Source organism: Dipodomys spectabilis, unplaced genomic scaffold, assembly GCF_019054845.1.
Source record: "Dipodomys spectabilis isolate Male_0828 unplaced genomic scaffold, ASM1905484v1 ptg000085l, whole genome shotgun sequence".
In the NCBI taxonomy this organism is placed as follows: domain Eukaryota; kingdom Metazoa; phylum Chordata; class Mammalia; order Rodentia; family Heteromyidae; genus Dipodomys; species Dipodomys spectabilis.
Genome location: NW_024870762.1, coordinates 5,733,663 through 5,752,004, shown reverse-complemented (window position 1 = coordinate 5,752,004; position 18,342 = coordinate 5,733,663). Strand labels below are relative to the sequence as shown.

The 18,342-nt window shown below is 47.9% G+C and overlaps 2 protein-coding genes across 2 annotated transcripts; one reads left to right on the top strand and one right to left on the bottom strand.

Annotated features, from left to right (window-relative positions):
- Positions 1-23: 23 nt before the first annotated feature.
- On the bottom strand, positions 24-714 carry Sfta2 (surfactant associated 2). The gene is made up of 3 exons (XM_042684138.1): positions 654-714; positions 330-415; positions 24-177 (listed from the first exon to the last, which is right to left on the bottom strand). The coding sequence occupies exons 1-3, from the start codon at positions 712-714 to the stop codon at positions 91-93; spliced, it is 234 nt and encodes a 77-aa protein (XP_042540072.1). The 3' UTR covers positions 24-90.
- Positions 715-6,702: 5,988 nt separating this feature from the next.
- LOC122111162 (mucin-like protein 3) lies at positions 6,703-14,442 on the top strand. The gene is made up of 4 exons (XM_042683903.1): positions 6,703-6,784; positions 12,260-12,496; positions 12,674-13,614; positions 14,296-14,442. Exons 1-4 carry the CDS (start codon positions 6,703-6,705, stop codon positions 14,440-14,442), a joined length of 1,407 nt encoding a protein of 468 aa, XP_042539837.1.
- Positions 14,443-18,342: the final 3,900 nt, after the last annotated feature.

Sequence of the window (18,342 nt, the reverse complement as noted above, 5' to 3'; positions counted from 1 at the left end):
AACGAGGGACTACTGGAAGACAGGCGGGTTCAAGGCATGGTCCCAGCACCTGAGGCTGAATGCCCGGGCTAACACAGGCTTCAGTTGTTCTCAGTCTTTGCAGGTAAAGTGGTGCGGGGGTCCTTTATGATGGAGGGTGACATTGGTCCCTGATGGGAGGTGGAGGAGGAGGCAGAGCTGAGGAACAGAAAGGACCAGAGTGAGGGGTAAGATGGCTCCTCCACCCCATGCTTGTGACAGCCAGCTCCCAGCAGAGCCCAAATTGATTCCCAGAAACAAACAGCGCCCCCACCCCCGCCCCCAGTCTCTCCCAAACAGCCCCTCACTACCTTTCCAGGCAAGTCCAGGAAGCTGGAGTCATGGGAGACATTGGCCAGAAAAGTCTTCAGCTTCACTTGCAAAGTTGCCGTTGGCCCTGAGAACCCAAAATTGCAACTTAGGACCCTGCAGTCAGGGCTCTGTTCCTTCAGGGTGCAGGTACCTCCTGACCCACACCTTGCATGATTCCTCCTTCAGGATGCCCCCCCCCGACCGTCGCTCTGATGCAGGGATTTGCCTGGATCCTAGGAAGCTCCGCCATCTTTCAGTGGCCAAGGAGTCCCTCCCCTTTCTCCATGTTCAAGACACTCAGATGGCCACCTTCCAGCCCCTACCTGTTGCATGTGAGCTGGTGAGGAGGGATAGGAGGAGGAAGAGGGGCAGTATGAGCCTCATTGTGGCCACCTCACTTCTCATCTGATGTCCCTGTGGGCTCTCAGTCCTTAACGGCAATGTGGGGGGGAATAGGAGGAGGATCTGGGAACTGGATTTTCCAGTTCACCCTGTATGGCTTTCAGGACCCTGGAGTGGGCACTTCATGGGGCTCTTGAGGAAAGGAGAGGGTAAGTCCCTTCTCTGGGTTTGTCCCTTGTTTTCATCCCTGTTAGCAAGTCTGTGGGGGAGGAAGGGAGCTGCTGGTCCTTTGAAGAGGAAAGCAGGAAGGTGGCTCACCAGCAGGTGTCTGAGCCCCACCCAAGCCTGGGCTTCTTGGTGCTCTTTAGTGATTAATTATTAACTTCTATTAATAGTCATCATTACTGCCACTCAGGGACTCAGGAATGTAGGCCCAACAGGGAGGGGTAATTAAGTCAAGTTCCTTTGCCAGCTAAGGTGTCCTCTGTTTTAGCCTCTGGCTTTCCAAATGAGAACCTAGAAAATGGGGACTTCCATCTTTGAACAGTTTAAATCTCCAACACATGTGAGATACTCAGGTGGAGATTGGAGTTTCTACCAATTATCCACCCTACTTTTGCCCACCCAGGCAAAGGAGATATATGTAGCTATTCCAAACCAAGGGCAAGCACTAGGACCCATGTGTAGAGGGAGTTTGGGTCCCAACTAGTTTACAACCCTTCTTCAAAATACAGGAAACTGGGCTGGGACGGTGGCTCAGTGATAGAGCGCTTGCCTTGCATGCATGAGGCCCTGGGTTCGATTCCTCAGCACCACATAAGCAAAAATTAAAAAGCCGGAAGTGGCGCTGTGGCTCAAGTGGTAGAGCACTAGCCTTGAGCTGCATAGCTGAGGGACAGCACCCAGGCCCAGAGTACAGGCCCCATGACCGGACCCCCCCAAAAAAAAAACAGGAAACTAGCCAAGTACCAGTGGTGCACACCTGTAACCCTAGCTACTCAGGAGGCTGAGAGCTGAGGAGACCCCTATCTCCAATTAAGCACCAAAAAATAAAGGAGCGGGTGGGAGCTGGAAGCTTAGCTGTGGCGCAAGTGTTAGAGGTAGAGTGCTAGCCTTGAGGGGAAAAAAAAGTCTCAGGGACAGTGCCCAGGCTCTGAGTTCAAGCACTGGTACAAACACACACAAATCTAGGAAACTAAGGCCCATAGAGAATGACTTGTTAAGGTCACCCAGCAGTTAATGGCAGAGAGATTAGAACATAGGAGGTCATGCTCAACAGACTGACACCTGAGTCACATGAACCATGTGATCCTCAAGGGCACAGGCCGTGCATCTTCCTATTGCCTCTCTCCTATAGGTCCCCTCAGGCAAAATGAGTGGGAGCAAGTGCAGAAGGATGTAGGCAGAGAGTACTAGGCACCTGGAGAGAAGCCAAAAGCAAGACCAAGAAAATGGAGGAAGAGACAATCCACAGGGAGTCATTCAGGTACTCCCAGGTTTACTAAGGAGAGCAGCAGGATCCCAGTGGGAAGAAAACTGAACAAAAAGCAGCATACACAAGATGTATAAGTAGGAAGAGAAAAGGGGACACAGAGGTTTTGGCATACCTGGATCTTCCTAAGAAGAAAGATAAGAACCCTACTTTTTTCCAGGCTGATATTCCCCACTTTTTCTTTTCTTTTTTCTTTTCTTTTTTTTGTTGGTCATGGGGCTTGAACTCTGGGCTTGGGCGCTGACCCTCAGCTCTTCAGCTCAAGGTGAGTGCTCTGCCACTTGAGCCACAGCGCCACTTTCGGTTTTCTAGTGGTTTATTGGAGATAAGAGTCTCACGGACTTTCCTGCCCCGGCTGGCTTTGAACCATGATCCTCAGATCTCAGCCTCCTGAGTAGCTAGGATTACAATGAGCCACCAGTGCCCGGCTCCCCACTTTTTCTTTTTTTTGGGGGGGGGGGTCCGGTCGTGGGGCCTGAACTCTGGGCCTGGGCGCTATCCCTCAGCTCTTCAGCTCAAGGCTAGCGCTCTACCTCTTGAGCCACAGCACCACTTCCAGCTTTTTTCTTTTTGCTTATGTGGTGCTGAGGAATCGAACCCAGGGCCTCATGCATGCAAGGCAAGCGCTCTACCACTGAGCCACCTACCCAGCCCTCCTGCACTTTTTCTATATAACAACAGCTGACACTGCTGTGCACCAGGCTCATATAAACCCTAGTGTTCCTAGATCACTTATGTGTACGGGTAAAGAATCTAAGATGCTGCATCTCTTGGAACTTGTACTGAGATGCCCACCTGGGTGGTGGAGTCCACTCAGCAGATTCAGCCCCAGTACTGGGCTTCAGGAATTTGAGGATGTCTGCACTGTCCCTTCGCATGCCATCTTCTCTTTCTCTGCCAAAGGAACAAAGAACCAAAACCATTTGGGGAAGAGGTGGTTCAGTTGTCCAGCCCATCCTTCCCCAAGGTCTTACACAGTCCTGACCATTTCCCCCTAGTCCTCACACTTGCTCCCAAATCCTACTTCCTTGAGATTATCCCTGTGTCCTGATCCTGAACAGTTGTACTTGTAAGAGTAAGAGGAGGACTTTGGGATAGGATATTTCCATTATTAGGAGGAACAGAGCTGAGACCCAACTCAGGCCTGGGAAGGGGATGGTCCTTGTCAAGAGCTCAAGGTCTCACCCTAACTCTGCCCCTACCCAGGACCTCCTGGGCAAAGAGTTGGTTGGATTAACCTCTTGAGATACCTTAGTGACACCCATCCCCCAGAGATCACGTGGTGTTAGTTTAGGCCCAGACACAATGCTCTCTGTGGACTTGTGATAGGTCCCCAGTCTTTAAAGAACAAGGGGCTTGACCTGTGATTTGGGTCCCAGAAGGGACCAAATCAGGGTGGGGCTGTGAGGAGGTTGGAGGGCTCAGAAGAAAGGAAGGCTCACCTGGTGACCATCACAGTGCTGAGTCACCACAGATCAAAAGGAATAGGCAAGATGGGATGTGATTGGTATTGCATCTATAATCCCAGCTAGTTGGGAGTCAGAGATTTGAAGGATTGTGGTTTGAGGCCAGCCTGGGGCGGGAGGGGGAGCAGATAGTGAAACTACATCTCAATCGATAAGCCATAGATGCTGGAATATGCCTTTGATCCTAGCTATAAGTGTAAAGTACTTCCTATTCTGTCTCAGAGGGTTTCTGAAGCTCTTGCAGAGTCTGAGCAAGCACAGTTAGAGACTTTGACCATCCCTCTTTCTTTCCATTTTCACCCTTCTCAACTATCAGACAAGCTGCTTAACTGAGGACAGTTTTTTTTCCTTAGGTAGTCCCCACCCCTGCAGGTTGCCCCCTGACTCCCTAACATTTCCTAATTCTCTCCTTTGGGACAGGTGAAGAACTCAGCTCTGGGATGCACCTTGGACCACTTTGTGAGGATGGTAGCTAGAATCCTTCCTAAATAAAATGCCTCACACACCCCCTCCACTGGTCTTGCAGCCTCTGTGGGACTTGGCCGGGTGCCTGGGCAAGCAGGCACTAGATTAGCACTCTCTGGTCCCAAGCTTGTTTGTCCTCATCTGGAAACTGAAGATGACATCGTACTGCCAGTCTCTCTGGTTATAACTTGTAAGGTGAGCATTAATACATGCGTCAGCACACAGAGATGCTCAACCATCTATTTTATGGTTGGCTCCTCTGCCTTTTAGCTCAATGAGCCAACACCACTGACTGCGAAAAGATCACCTTGGGCCCCTACCCACCAAGTTCCTCCTCTCTAGAGTCCTTTGAGTAGAGTTGTGACTAAAAGAAGTAGGAGGGAGGTTCATCCACAAATTCTGACTACAGCTTATCCTAACGTAGAAATTCTTACCTTTGGAATTATTGACATAAGGGGCTGGAGCATTCTTTCTGTGGAAGCTGTTCAAGTATTACAGGATGTTTAGCAGCACCCATCTTTGGCCTTCACCCACTAGATGCAGTAGCACCCATCTCTAAAGTGTGACAAGATTGCATGATGACTCACACCTGTAATCCTAGCTACTCAGGAGGCTGACATCTGAGGATCACAGTTCAAAGCCAGCCCGGGCAGGAAAGGCCATGAGACTCTTTTTTTTTTTTTTTTTTGGGTCCGGTCATGGGGCCTGAACTCTGGGCCTGGGCACTGTCCCTCAGCTCTTCAGCTCAAGGCTAGCGCTCTACCACTTGAGCCACAGCACCACTTCCAGCTTTTTTCTTTTTTTGTTTATGTGGTGCTGAGGAATCGAACCCAGGGCCTCATGCATGCAAGGCAAGTGCTGTACCACTGAGCCACCTTCCCAGCCTCGGCCATGAGACTCTTATCTCCAATAAACCACTCAGAAAACTGGAAGTAGTGCTGTAGTTCTAGTGATAGACTGCTAACCTTGAGCTGAAGAGCTGAGGGACAGCACCCAGGTCCAGAGTTCAAGCCCCACGAATGACAAAAAAAAAACAAAATTGTGACAAGGTTGTCACCTAAAATTGTCTAATATTCCTTGGGGATGGAGGGATTGCTCCTCCCTATGGAAAATCTCTGCCTTAGAGTTTGGGGTTCCTAAAGAAAGGAAAAGGACCAGTCAATCCCAAGTCCAGATGGAGTTGTGGAAAAAGGTCTGCCTCTGCCTCAGTTTCCTGGTCTTGTGGGATGCATTAAATCTGCCCAGTTCTGAGCACGTCAGTCTTTGGCCAGATTCCATGGAGCCTCATTAATCTCCCATTAATTCCATTAATGAGCTGTTGACCTCCTCTCCACTTTTTACCCATTCCAGCCCTACCTATGGTTGAGAAATCAGTCATACTGGATGATAAGAGAGATCCATGTGTTGCATCCTGTGTGAGCCCCAGCTCTCCTGAGATCTGGCCTTCTCTCCCTGGGTCCCCAGATTTATCCCCTCTCCCTGTTGCTCTTTTCCCTTAAGGCACTCACAGCCAACTCTGCTTCCACTCTATCCAGGGAACAAGCATTGATCCACTTGCCTCCGGAGTACCAGGCCCTGTCCCAGGTGCTGAGAACAGGGCAGTGAGGAAAGCAAGGACTTTGCCCAGGGCACTTACTTTCCATTGCCACAGGCCCCCAGGGAGCCAACAGACCAGCCACAGAGGTGGTAGCAATCCAGGTAGCCCATCGTCTCCTATTCCAGCCCCAGGCACTTGTTCCTGAGCTAAAACTTTGTCACAGAATGGGAAGGAACAGAAGGGGAAACGTCTGGGTTTCTAGAAATCAGGTTTGTCTTTCTGGGGTGGATGGGAGCTTGGAGGCTGGGGTGGTGATAGGGAGGGGTAGAGTAAAGGCAGACGCTCCCAGAGGCTGAACATCTCTGCCAGGGAGCTTGGCCTCAGGCCTTAGATGGCTGGAGCTGTCTGCATCCATGGTGAGTTGTATGACGTTTCTAGGCTCTGCATCTGACTTGTCTCAGTCTGCTTCCACCACTCCCCACAGCTTTATGTCTGAATGTGGGTATCTCGAAGCACCCGTCTTTGCACGGTGGGCCACACAAGGGTTTCCTCTCCCTTGCTCTTTCACCTGATCCTTGAGGAAAGCCCCACCCAGGGTGGGAAGAATGACCCTGTGTGAGTCAAGGGTGTGGAGCCAGCTGAGAGGCAGGAGGCGAGTGTGAAACTGGAGAAAGATCCACAAGCCAATTTCTTCCCAGAGTCCCTCCTCATCCTGCCCCCAGCCAGAGCTCAGACTTCCTAGAACACGAACTCCAGTTTCTCAGCTCCCTGTAGCCTGGAGGCCACCCCTTCCCCAGGCTTCCTCTCTCCTGGGGCTGAGTCAAGATCCTGCCTGTGCCTGGCTCTATTTCCCTGCCTGCAGATCCCACCCTTTTGGTGGTGCCCGGGTATTTGACTTCGTGACGCAGTGGCTGCCATCTCCCATTATCAGGGCACCCCATGAGGTGGGGCAGCTCCATTTGTTTAAGGTTTAACTGTGAGAGGCCCCAGCCCCCATGACGTCAGACCTGGCCCCACATAAGATAAAGGATCCCCAGCTCATGGTCCCCAAACCACTGTGCAGCTCCGACATGGCCCAGCCAGCTGGTGGCCTCTGGTCCACTTTTGGCTTCCAGTGCTGCCTTTTCTTCCTGCTAGCTTCTTGGGAGTTCGGTAAGATGCTCACAAGGGTGAAGGGTTCATTATCCCACAGGGGGATGGAAAATGAGAGAGAGCTCAGCTCTTGGTATTTACAGGGTTGGATGACCAATCAGAAACAAATGAAGGTGAGTGCGCCTGGGTGACTGTGTAGAGTTGTCTAGTGTGTCCATGGCATGAGCCTGCTTGCTAAGGGACATATTGGAGATGGAATCTAGCTCTGTTCATGAAGACATGGTCGACAGAACTGCACCATCCCCAGGTTGGGTTCTTCAAGCTTGCATAAATGGGCTGAATGGGCTGACGGCATTAGGTTGGTAGGGATGGGGAGCAGACATTCTTGGAGCATTTGCATGGAACTGACCAATCAATGATCATTTCATCCCCTCAGTATCCCTTGGGGTGGGTAATAACATCATTGTGGCTCATTGTTGAGGGCCTGGGACTTCTGAACCATTTAAAGGACTTGAGCAAGAAGGCAAAGTGATGGAGGACAGGGTCTATACCAGCTTCATCCTTGCATGTTTCAAGGCTGGTGGGATTTTCCATTCTATGCTGCTAGCTGCTCATTTATTACTCAGTGAATTCACCCTTTATGTTTAAAAACATCTGGGATGGAGTGGAAAGCCTGATTTAAGCAATTACTTAAGATCTTTGAATCTCCTTCCCCTCATCTGTAAAACTGTAAGATCATAAATCTCTTTGTAAGATTGTGAACAAATTAAATAAATATGTGACCAGCGTACTCCAGGAGTTCCACAAATGCCAACAGGTTTCCTGATGAGACTAAACTGGCCTATAAGCTGTGTTCTGTGGTCTTAACCAGGAAGAGTCTGGGCCAGAATGTGTATTTAAATCCTGTCTCCATTTCTTCCTGAGTCTCTCTGAGGTCTAATAATTAGACCACTCTAAACCTTCTTTCCTTATGTAAAAAGTTGGGAGAAGCCAGGAGCCAGTGGCTCATGCCTGTAATTCTCGCCACTCAGAAGGATGAGATCTTCGGATCACAGAAGTGAAGTCAGCTGGAGTAGGAAAGACTGTGATGCTATTATCTCCAATTAGACACCAAAAAATGAGTTATGGCTCAAGTGGTTGAGTGCTAATCTTGAACAAAAACACAAAAAACAACTGTACACTGGTGGCTCACACCTGTAATCCTAGCTACTCAGCAGGCTGAGATCGGAGGTTTATGGTTCAAAGCCAACCCAGGCAGGACAGGCCATGAGACTCTTATCTCCAATTAACCACCAGAAAACCAGAAATGGCGCTATGGCTCAAGTGGTAGAGCACTAGCCTTGAGCTGAAGAGCTGAGGAACAGTGCCCAGGCCTAGAGTTCAAGGCCCACAACCTACCAAAAAAAAAAAGACAACAAAAACTATGGCCAGTGTTCAGGCCCTGAGTACAAGCCCAATGACTGGGACAAAAATATGGGAGAGCCGGGCGCTGGTGGCTCATGTCTATAATCCTAGCTACTCAGGAGGCTGAGATCTGAGGATCATGGTTCAAAGCCAGCCCGGGCAGGAAAGACCATGAGACTCCTATCTCCAATAAACCACTAGAAAACCGAAAGTGGCGCTGTAGCTCAAGTGGTAGAGTGCTCGCCTTGAGCTGAAGAGCTGAGGGACAGTTCCCAGGCCCAGAGTTTAAGCCCCATGACCGACCAAAACAAACAAACAAAAAATATATATATATGGGAGAATAGGATATAGTTCTCAATCTTAAGGAATTAATATTTGTCCTCACTCAAACCTGTTTTATGGTAAGTACTCAAAAAGTTTGGCTGAGGCTGTTGCTGTAGGATGATGTACAAGTCACTTTTCTTCTATGAGTTAATTCCAGTTTCTCAGATGTAAAACAGGTTGACAGTTTCTTTTTTTTTTTTTGTCGGTTGTGGGGTTTGAACTCTTGGCCTGGGCACTGTCCCTCAGCTCTTCAGCTCAAGGCGAGCACTCTACCACTTGAGCTACAGCGCCACTTCTGGTTTTCTGGTGGTTTATTGGAGATAGGAATCTCACGGTCTCTCCTGCCCGGGTTGGCTTTGAACCGCGATCCTCAGATCTCAGCCTCCTGAGTAGCTAGGATTACAGGCATGAGCCACCAGCGCCCCGCCAGGTTGACAGTTTCTAGGAAACTTTCTGGACATTAAGAGATCAGTCACCATAGAAAAGAATCCAGCAAGATAATTGTCTGGCAATCTGTTACTGTAACAAAATATCTGATAATCAACATATAGAGGTGAAAAGTTTGTTTTTTGCTTATAGTTTTGGAGGGTTGAATCTATGAACAGTTTTCTTGTTTCTCTGGCATATGGTGGTCCATCATAGTGTAACATATGGCAGAGCAAAGCCATTCATTTTCTGGCCAGGAATGAAAAAGAAGAGTGAGCTAGTATGCCCTTGAAGGTATTCCCTTCAAGGGCCTACCTCTAATAACCTAAAGTTGTCCCCCTGGACTCTACCTCCTGAATGTTTTACCACCTCCCAGTGGTGTTTCACTGGGGACCAAGCCTTTAACCTATGAGCCTTTGATCAGCATTTAGTTTCCAGATCCAAACTATATTACCTAGAGAAGATCCTAATCAGTGACAAATACTGTTTGGAATTGCTGTCAATAGGATCAGAGAAGCCAGGTGCTGGTGGTCATGCCTGCAGTCCTAGCTACTCAGGAGGCTACGATCTGGGGATCTCAGTTCAAAGCCAGCCTGGGAAGAAAACTACCAAAAATCTGGATTTGGAACTGTAGCTCAATTGGTAGAGTGCTAGCCATGAGCACAAACACTCAGGGATAGTACCCATGCCCAGAATTCAAGTCCCATGACTGGCACGCGTATACACACACACAAATCAGAGTAGAGTGGGGGCTAGACTCAGCCTTTCTTTCTCTCCCAATCTTGATTCCCTTCAAGGTTTGGCTTTTTCTATTCCCCTTTACCCTCTTTTTGTCCCACCCACATTTGCCACTTGGAGCCTGAGTTCCCCAGCCCCCTTCTCCTTGTCAGCATATGGGTGGGTAGATCATGGATTCCTGTGGCTGGGAACAGTTCCAGGCTCTGGCTGCCACCTTAAGCTAATAGAGATCAGCAATCTCAGTTTTGAAATCACAGTCTCTTTATTCTCTGGTGATCTCCTGCTTCTCCTTCTTGTCTCAAAACCTGTGACAAGTTCTCTGTCCCTTCCCGTTTTCCCCATGAAATTGGGGCCTGTATCTGTCCACTGATAGAGATATTTTCCTCCACACCCTGTCCTTAAACATAGGTAGTCCCTCCCACCACTTAGCATTAAGTGAAGAGAGGGACCCATTAGGGAGATTTCTTTGCCAAAATGGCAACTTCCCATTTCCTTTCTCTGATTGAACCCCTACTTCTTTTACTATACCTCCCTTACAACCTGTCTATCTGCTAATCTCTATGGGAAGTTTGTTTTATTTTATTGTAAAGATGCTGCAACAGAGGGGGGTTAGAGTTACATGAGTAAGGTAATGAGTACATTTCTTTTTTTATTGTGAAAATACTGTACAGAGGGGTTACAATTACATGGGCAAGATAGTGAGTACATTTCTTATCAAGCATTGTAGCCTCCTCCTTTGTTTCCCCTTCCCATCCTCCCCCCTGTCCCCCCCACCCAATCCTCCCCGCTTCCCCCCCCATCTATGGGAAGTTTTTATTTTTTATTGTTATTATAAAAGGTGATGTACAGAGGGGTTACCGTTACATAAGTCAGGTAATAGTAAGTACATTTTTTAAGACAATGTCACCCCTTTCCCTTGTTCTCTCTCTATGGGAAGTTTTACCAGAGGTCTTACCTTAGTTTCCCACTTGGTTACATATAGAAGAAGCCTGGAATGAGCCGGGCACTGGTGGCTCACGCCTGTAATCCTAGCTACTCAAGAGGCTGAGATCTGAGGATCAAGGTTCAAAGCCAGCCCGGACAGGCGAGACCTTGAGACTCCTATCTCCAATAGACCACCAGAAAACCGGAAGTGGCGCTGTAGCTCAAGTGGTAGAGCCCTCGCCTTGAGCTGAAGAGCTGAGGGACAGTGCCCAGGCCCAGAGTTCAAGCCCCACGACCGACAAAAAAAAAGAAGCCTGGAATGATATGAAAAGGAGATTCTTTCCCTCCTTGCTCTGCTGTGGGAAGGGAATTCCATTCCACAGATACTAAAAGAGCAACCTGAATAGCAAAATGACATTCAAACCCTGCTCTCAAAATTGTCCAATTCAACTCCATGAGACTCTTATCTCCAATAAACTACCAGAAAACTGGAAGTGACTCTATGGCTCAAGGGTGTAGAGCAGTTGCCTTGAGCTGAATAGCTGAGGGACAGCACCCAGGCTCAGAGGTCAAGTCCCACAACTGACAAAAAAAAATTGTCCAGTTTGGCAGACATGATAGGAAGTAGATATTGACAGGCACTTGGGCACAGTAATGTCAAGCAAAAGTTATCAGGAAAGAGAATAGGATTATTTTGTATGTGACTGTACTAGTGCTTGTATTGGGACCCTAAGCACTGACTGTCCCTTAGCTTTTTTGCTTAAGGTTGGTGCTCTGCTACTTGAGTCACAGCTCCATTTTCTAGCTTTTGGGTGATTAATTGGAGATAAGAGTCTCATGGAGTTTCCTGCCTGGGCTGGCTTTGCACCATGATTCAAAACTTTTTTTTTTTGTTTGCTTGTTTTTTTGTTTTTTGTTTTTGGGTCTGTCGTGGGGCCTGAACTCTGGGCCTGGGCGCTGTCCCTCAGCTCTTCAGCTCAAGGCTAGCGCTCTACCACTTGAGCCACAGCGCCACTTCCGGCTTTTTTCTTTTTGCTTATGTGGTACTGAGAAATCGAACCCAGGGCCTCATGCATGCAAGGCAAGCACTCTACCACTGAGCCACCTTCCCAGCCCAACTTTTTTTTTTGCTAGTCCTGGGGCTTGAACTCAGGGCCTGGGCATTGTCCCTGAGCTTCTTTGTGCTCAAGGCTAGAACTCTACCACTTCAGCCATAGTACCACTTCTGGCTTTTTCTGTTTATGTGGTACTGAGGGATTAAACCCAGGGCTTCTTGCATGCAAGGCAAGCACTCTACCACTAAGCCACATTCCCAGCCCCTCAAAACTTTTGAATACTGAGATGATACTAGATCTTATGCACTTAGAGGAACTTGGAGAGATCCCAGAAGGCCCTGGGATCAGCTGAGATGAGGCAAAGGAGGCAAGTGATGTTTTGTTGAAGGCATAATTTTAAAGAAGGTCCAAAGGCTAGAGATGGGAATGGGGATCAGACATCATGGCATTCTAAGGAAATGTGGCTGGGGAGACATACCTATAGAGGAGATGCATGGGAGCCCTAGAAGTGGAAGGAATGAGGGAAGAACATACAGAGAATTTCTCGTTTGCCTTTTTTCATCCACAGGTGCTACAAGATCTCAAGAAGTTCAGAAAGTTGGTGAATCCCTACCATCTGTTCCTCTATTACCCGCTACTCCAGACCCTTCTGCTCTGCACTCAGCACAGAGATCTCCAGACCTCCCCAGATCTACAGAAAGCCAGAAGCCCAAACGCCACTGCAGCACCACCCGCAGCTCCAAGCCAGTTCACAATCCTGAAACCATAGGCCACAAAAATGCAACAATTCATCATCACACTTCTGAACAAAACATCAGTAGCCAAGGACAAGACCCAATGAGCCGCAGTGGACGCTCTATCAATCATGCTACCTCCCCTACCACCCGGAAGTCACCACCTGGTGAAAAACATCCAACCTTAGCACCCAGGGGCAAAACAACTTGTAAAACCACAAGAAGTACATCAAGAGCAACGAGAAGCTCAGGTACAACTGTAAGACCTGTGGAAAAGACCATTACTAATTCACATAATAACAGAATCACCTCACACATGACTACAACTTTTTCTCACAATTCAGTCAATTCAGAGATTAACATGAAAATATCACATAGGACTCCAAGAACCCCAGGAAAATCAGAAGTTGCTAAAGATGACGGGACTACAAGTGCCTCAGACAGGCCTCTCATAAGGACTACAGAACCCATCAAAGAGATCACATCAGCCAATGAGAAGGTCACAGGAAGCCATTCAATAACTACAAGGCATGTAGAAAGGGTCACATTGGCTGGTGAGACCACAAAAGCCCACCCAATGCCTACGGTGGAGCATGAAGAAACCACATTGGCTGGTGAGACCACAAAAGCCCACCCAGTGCCTACAGTGGAGCATGAAGGAGAGACCACATTGGCTGGTGAGACCACAAAAGCCCACCCAGTGCCTACGGTGAAGCATGAAGGAGAGACCACATTGGCTGATGAGGCTACAAGAACCCATGCAATGCCTGTAGAGCATGGAGGAAAGACCACATTGACCCATGAGAAGATCACACATGTCTCAGAAAATTCTACAGCATATCCAGAAGAGACGACAACCCCAGAGAAAGCTACAAGAATCATAGAAAATCCTACCATATACCCAAAGAATACCACACTAACCACAAAGATGGTAAAAACCTCATTAAAATCCACAGAAAACCCAGGAAAAACAGAAGTCACAGAAACTACAAGGCCTCCAGTCAAGATTACAGGAGACAAATCCAGCCCTACTACCTGTCTTTACGTCAACAAAACTGAGATTACCCATCAAGTACTCAGTGGTTCTTCAGAACTTACCACAAGCTCCATCCTTTCAAAAACCCCAGGCAACCAGAGCCTCCCATACCCCGATATTGATGGCTCACAGGGAGGTCTCCACGCTGGAGTGACAAGGGAGAATGATTCATTCCCTGCATGGGCAATAGTTATTGTGGTCCTAGTGGCTGTGATTCTCCTGTTGGTATTCCTTGGCCTGGTCTTCATGGTAAGGAACAAGGGTGGCTCAGAGACATGAGCCCATGAGATAGGTAGTTAAGGAGAGGTTAGGGGGTCAGAGCTAGAATAATAATGTTAGGAAAAGGGACATCGTGGAGGTGGAATGTGATAAAAGTGAAATAGTGAAAACTAAGCAGGAAGTGATAAAATAGATGAAATGAAAAAGGTTGGAATTGATCTGTGACTGAGATTTTAAAAAGCGGGGGAAAAAAGTTGGGAGGGGGTCAGCAGGAGTCTGTGAGAATAAAGGGTATAAAGACAAGGAAAATACAACAGAGTAGAGGGCTAAGATAGAATTTGGCACTTGGAGTATTGGATCTGGGGCTGGAATAATTATACAAGCTGGTTAGAATCTTTGGAAAGGAGCAAACCAAGGGTACAGAATTAAGAATTAAGGGGCTGGGAAGGTGGCTCAGTGGTAGAATTCTTGCCTTGCATGAATGAGGCCCTGGGTTCGATTCTTCAGCACCACATAAGCAGAAAAAGCCAGAAGTGGCGCTGTGGCTGAAGTTGTGGAGCGCTAGCCTTGAGCTGAAGAGCTGAGCAACAGTGTCCACAACTGGCCAAAAAAAAAAAAAGAATTAAGAATTAAGAGCCTGAATTGTGGACATTAAGCAAAGCAAATGGCATGACAGGTGCCATTCTCATTTCTTTCTCATCTCAATCTCAGGTCTCCTGTATGACTCGGGCACGCCATACACTGACCCGGAATGCTGAGGACAATGACCCAGAGGACAATGAGGGGCCCAATTCCTACCCTGTCTACCTGATGGAGCAGCAGAACTTGCAAATGAGCCAAATCCCTTCCCCACAGTGATCTTTTAGAAGGCATATATCCCCAGCTCTTCCAGGCTCTACTCCTTTCCTGAATGATGAAGTAGACTCACAATTTTTATTTCTTGGACTCCAAAAGGCTAATGAATACTAGTAGTATAGTTGACAGCATTAAGCCTCCTCCAGCTGTTGGCTAGAGAATGTGGTGGTAAACAAGAAGGTACAAGTTTCCAAGTAAAAGAAGGAAGAACAGTACAAGCAAGTGTTTTCTGTAGAAGGTGGTAATCTGAGAATGAGAAGGTGTTTCATGGATATGTGAGGTAGGGACCAATACAGTACACTGAGTCCTGGAAGGGGTATGGAAGGAGTCATAGGAGTCTAAGAAGGCAATGCTCCAGAGTGACTTGTGAGTCAGAGGTCTTGGGAATCAGAGAGAATGACAGAGCCCTGGTATTTCAAATCATAGACACCCCTCACCAGGATACTTACCTTTTTTTTTGTCAGTCCTGGGCTTGAACTCTGGAACCTGGGCACTGTCTCTGAGCTCTTCAGCTCAAGTCAAATAGTGCCACTTCCGGTTTTCTGGTAGTTAACTGGAGATAAGAGTCTCATGGACTTTCCTGCCCAGTCTGGCTTTGAACTGTGATCCTCAGATCTCAGCCTCCTGAGTAGTTAGGATTACAGGCTTGAGCCACCAATGCCTGGTGCCCTTCTTTTTTTAATGAAGGAAAAAATAAATTCTAAGAAGCAAAGAAGATTTACAGTATTTTCTTCTCTACTCTCTTCCCTCTCCCTCCTGAACTCCTGAATCCCTTAGTTTTCCCTCCATGGCTATAGTGGGCTTCCTATAGGTTTGGATGGCACACAGGGAGTGGATTTCTGCTTGGCCTACAGCCTCATGCACACAGCCCCATCCCAGACCTTTCCTGATGGTGCTCCCACTCAGATCCTATTCTCCTGTCTCTTCTACCAGAAGCCAGTTCTGACTTGATCTTGCAAGTCCCCCAGTTTCTCTACTCCCTGGTCCTCTCTCCTCACATCTTCCCCAATGTTCTGGTTTTCTCCTTGTAGGCATTTCATCTGTGAGTGCCTTCTGGATTTTCTCTCCCAACACATTACAGCCTTTTTACCTACTACTGATGGGGGAAGCAGGCCGGAGTTGGGGGACAGGGTGGAGGGAGGACAGTGCACAAATACAGTTCCTTTTTATCATCAGTGTTTTTATAATAAACTATAACATTTATAAAGAAAAGACTCAGAGGACTATCAGGAGAATTGACTGGTGTTCTTGGCTCTGGCTGTGACCTACTTGATGATCCCTGGGCAGGAGGGGCTGATGCCCAGGACAGGGATTCTTTGGGGCACCAAGAGAGGGGAATTTCAATTTCTGTTGTTTCTAAAATGGCTGTTTCTGGATCTAGATTTTTTTTTTTTTAATTTAGTTCAACTTTTTTTTTTTTTTTTTGGGGGGGGGCGGTCCTAAGGCTTGAACTCTGAACCTGAGTGCTGTCCCTAAGATTCTTTTTCTCAAGGCTAGCACTCTACCACTTGAGCCTCAGCACCACTTCCAGCTTTTTCTGAGTAGTTTATTGGAGATAAGAATCTCACCAAGAGCTGGGAAGGTGGCTCAGTGGTAGAGCGTTTGCCTTGCATGCATGAGGCCCTGGGTTCGATTCCTCAGCACACATAAGCAAAAAGAAAAATCTGGAAGTGGCGCTGTGGCTCAAGTGGTAGAACACTAGCCTTGAGCTGAAGAACTGAGGGACAGCGTCCAGGCCCAGAGTTCAGGCCCCACAACTGGACCCCAAAAAAATAAAGAAGAAGAAGAATCTCACCAAGCCAGGCGCAGGTCGGTAGCTCACACCTGTAATCCTAGCTACTCAGGAGGCTGAGATCTGAGGATCAAGGTTCAAATCCAGCCTGGGCAGGAAAGTCTATGAGACTCTTATCTCCAATAAACCACCAGAAAACTGGAAGTGGTGTTGTGGCTCAAGTGGTAGAGCGCTAGCCTTGAGCTGAAGAGCTGAGGGGCAGCGCCCAGGGCCAGAGTTCAAGCCCATGACCAAAAAAACAAAACAAAAACAAAAAAAAACAAAACCTCACCAACTCCCTGCCTTAGATGGCTTTGAACCACAGTCCTCAGATCTCAGCTTCCCGAGTAGCTAGGATTACAGGCATGAGCCACTAGCACGTGGCTTTCTGCGTCTAGATTAAAACAAACAAAAACAGCCTGAGCTCATGACAAATTTATATGCAAGGTACAAAATGAGGGAAAGTGTTTTGTTTAATAATTTTAAGCATCCATAAAGTGATCTGTTGAGGATATAAGGAAATATAAAATATAGTTCTCACCTGAGACATAAGTGCAAATTAAATTTATACAAAAGGAAATGAAAAAGTTCTTCAGGAGTTGTCACAAGGAAGTACCATGCAGAATAAAACAACACTGCAACTAATTAAACTCAATACTTATCAGCCTCAACCAGGCCTTTTTTTTTTTTTTTTTTTTTTTTGCCAGTCATGGGCACTGTCCCTGAGATTCTTTTGCTCAAGGCTAGCACTCTACCACTTTAGCCACAGTGCCATTTCTGGCCTTTTCTGTTTATGTGGTACTGAGAAATCAAACCCAGGGCTTCATGCATGCTAGGCAAGCACTCTAGCCACTAAGCCACATTCCCAGCCCACAGGCCAATTTTTATGTTAAGACTCCAATCCTTCCCCCAAACCATTCTGGGTCCATGTGTCAGTTCCAACAGAGCCCTGCCCTTCACTCTGGACATCGTGGTCACTATTTGCTGTATTTGGCATTTCCATCTCTCTGAGACCACAACCCCCACAGTAAACCCAATCTTTTACTCATATCTCCCTGACTTATCTGGCTCTGCCTGCCAACAGAGGCCAGCTCTGGGCTGGATGCCCTGGGGCCTGAAGTCTCTCTGGATAGCTCACCTGAGACTGCTTCTGCTAAGGGCAGCATGGACTCCAGTCTCAGAAAGGAGGCATCCCAGCTGCCACAGGGATCTGAGTCTTAGATGGCTGGTGAAACTTGTGGCATGTGGATTTCTAGGTTCTGGGAGATAGCTACGGATCCTGCCAGAAAAAGAGGGTTATGATGTGTGGTTTTCTGTGGTCTGGACAAACGGGCACTCAGCTGTCAGAACTGGCCTAGGAAAGATGCCGGAACCTTCTAGATCCAATCCCTGACAATTGAGTCCCCTCCCCTAGTCCCAACTCTAACTAAAAGGATACAGTGAAATATAAACACCTTTGCCACTAGAGTCAAACAGCCAACCAGACCCACCCCTCCCCAGCCTGAGGCACAAAAAAGGACCGGCAGGATCTGGCTGCTCCCAGCTCCCTTTTCTGGATTCCAACCTCCCTCCCTCACTGATTACCACCCTGAAATCTATGGAATGTGTTCTTTAAGCACCTCCAGGCTGGGCCCTAAGGGTCATTATCCCTAATTACTTAATTAGTAGGCCTATAAGGAATCCACTCCCACTGCTAGGTCACCCGCCTGGAGTAGGTCAGAGCAGGAAGTGAGAGTCCAGGACCAGGAGGGCAGGCTGGGTGGTAGTAGCAGAACTCCAGATTCTGCACCTCCCATCCTTCCCTGGGGGCTGCTTCTGGCCTCAAGGATCTTGGATTTCTTTCTGTGAACAAAGCTGATTCCTTCTGGCCTTACTGGGCACTCACATGGCAACCCAAATCTAGCTCCCGGTTCAGTGCCTGCCCTAATTGCCAGATCAACAGGCCTGGGTTTTGCTCCCATGATACATTGATGACAAACTTGCCAAACCATCTGTGCTTTGCTTTCCCCAATGATTAGCCTGTCAGCTGATTCTTTTATAGATGAGAAAATGAGGTGCAGCAAGGCCTTGTTCGATGTCCCAGGCTCCTGTGGACCAAGGAGGTTTATGTTCTCCAACCTCACTTCACTGTG

Coding starts and splice junctions, on each gene's coding strand:
- Sfta2 (XM_042684138.1), bottom strand. CDS start 714: ATGAGGCTCATACTGCCCCTCTTCCTCCTCCTATCCCTCCTCACCAGC. Junction 416..653: donor CACCAGCTCACATGCAACAG/GTAGGGGCTGGA, acceptor TTGGGTTCTCAG/GGCCAACGGCAACTTTGCAA. Junction 178..329: donor TCCTGGACTTGCCTGGAAAG/GTAGTGAGGGGC, acceptor TCTGTTCCTCAG/CTCTGCCTCCTCCTCCACCT.
- LOC122111162 (XM_042683903.1), top strand. CDS start 6,703: ATGGCCCAGCCAGCTGGTGGCCTCTGGTCCACTTTTGGCTTCCAGTGC. Junction 6,785..12,259: donor GCTAGCTTCTTGGGAGTTCG/GTAAGATGCTCA, acceptor CTCTGCACTCAG/CACAGAGATCTCCAGACCTC. Junction 13,615..14,295: donor TCCTTGGCCTGGTCTTCATG/GTAAGGAACAAG, acceptor TCTCAATCTCAG/GTCTCCTGTATGACTCGGGC.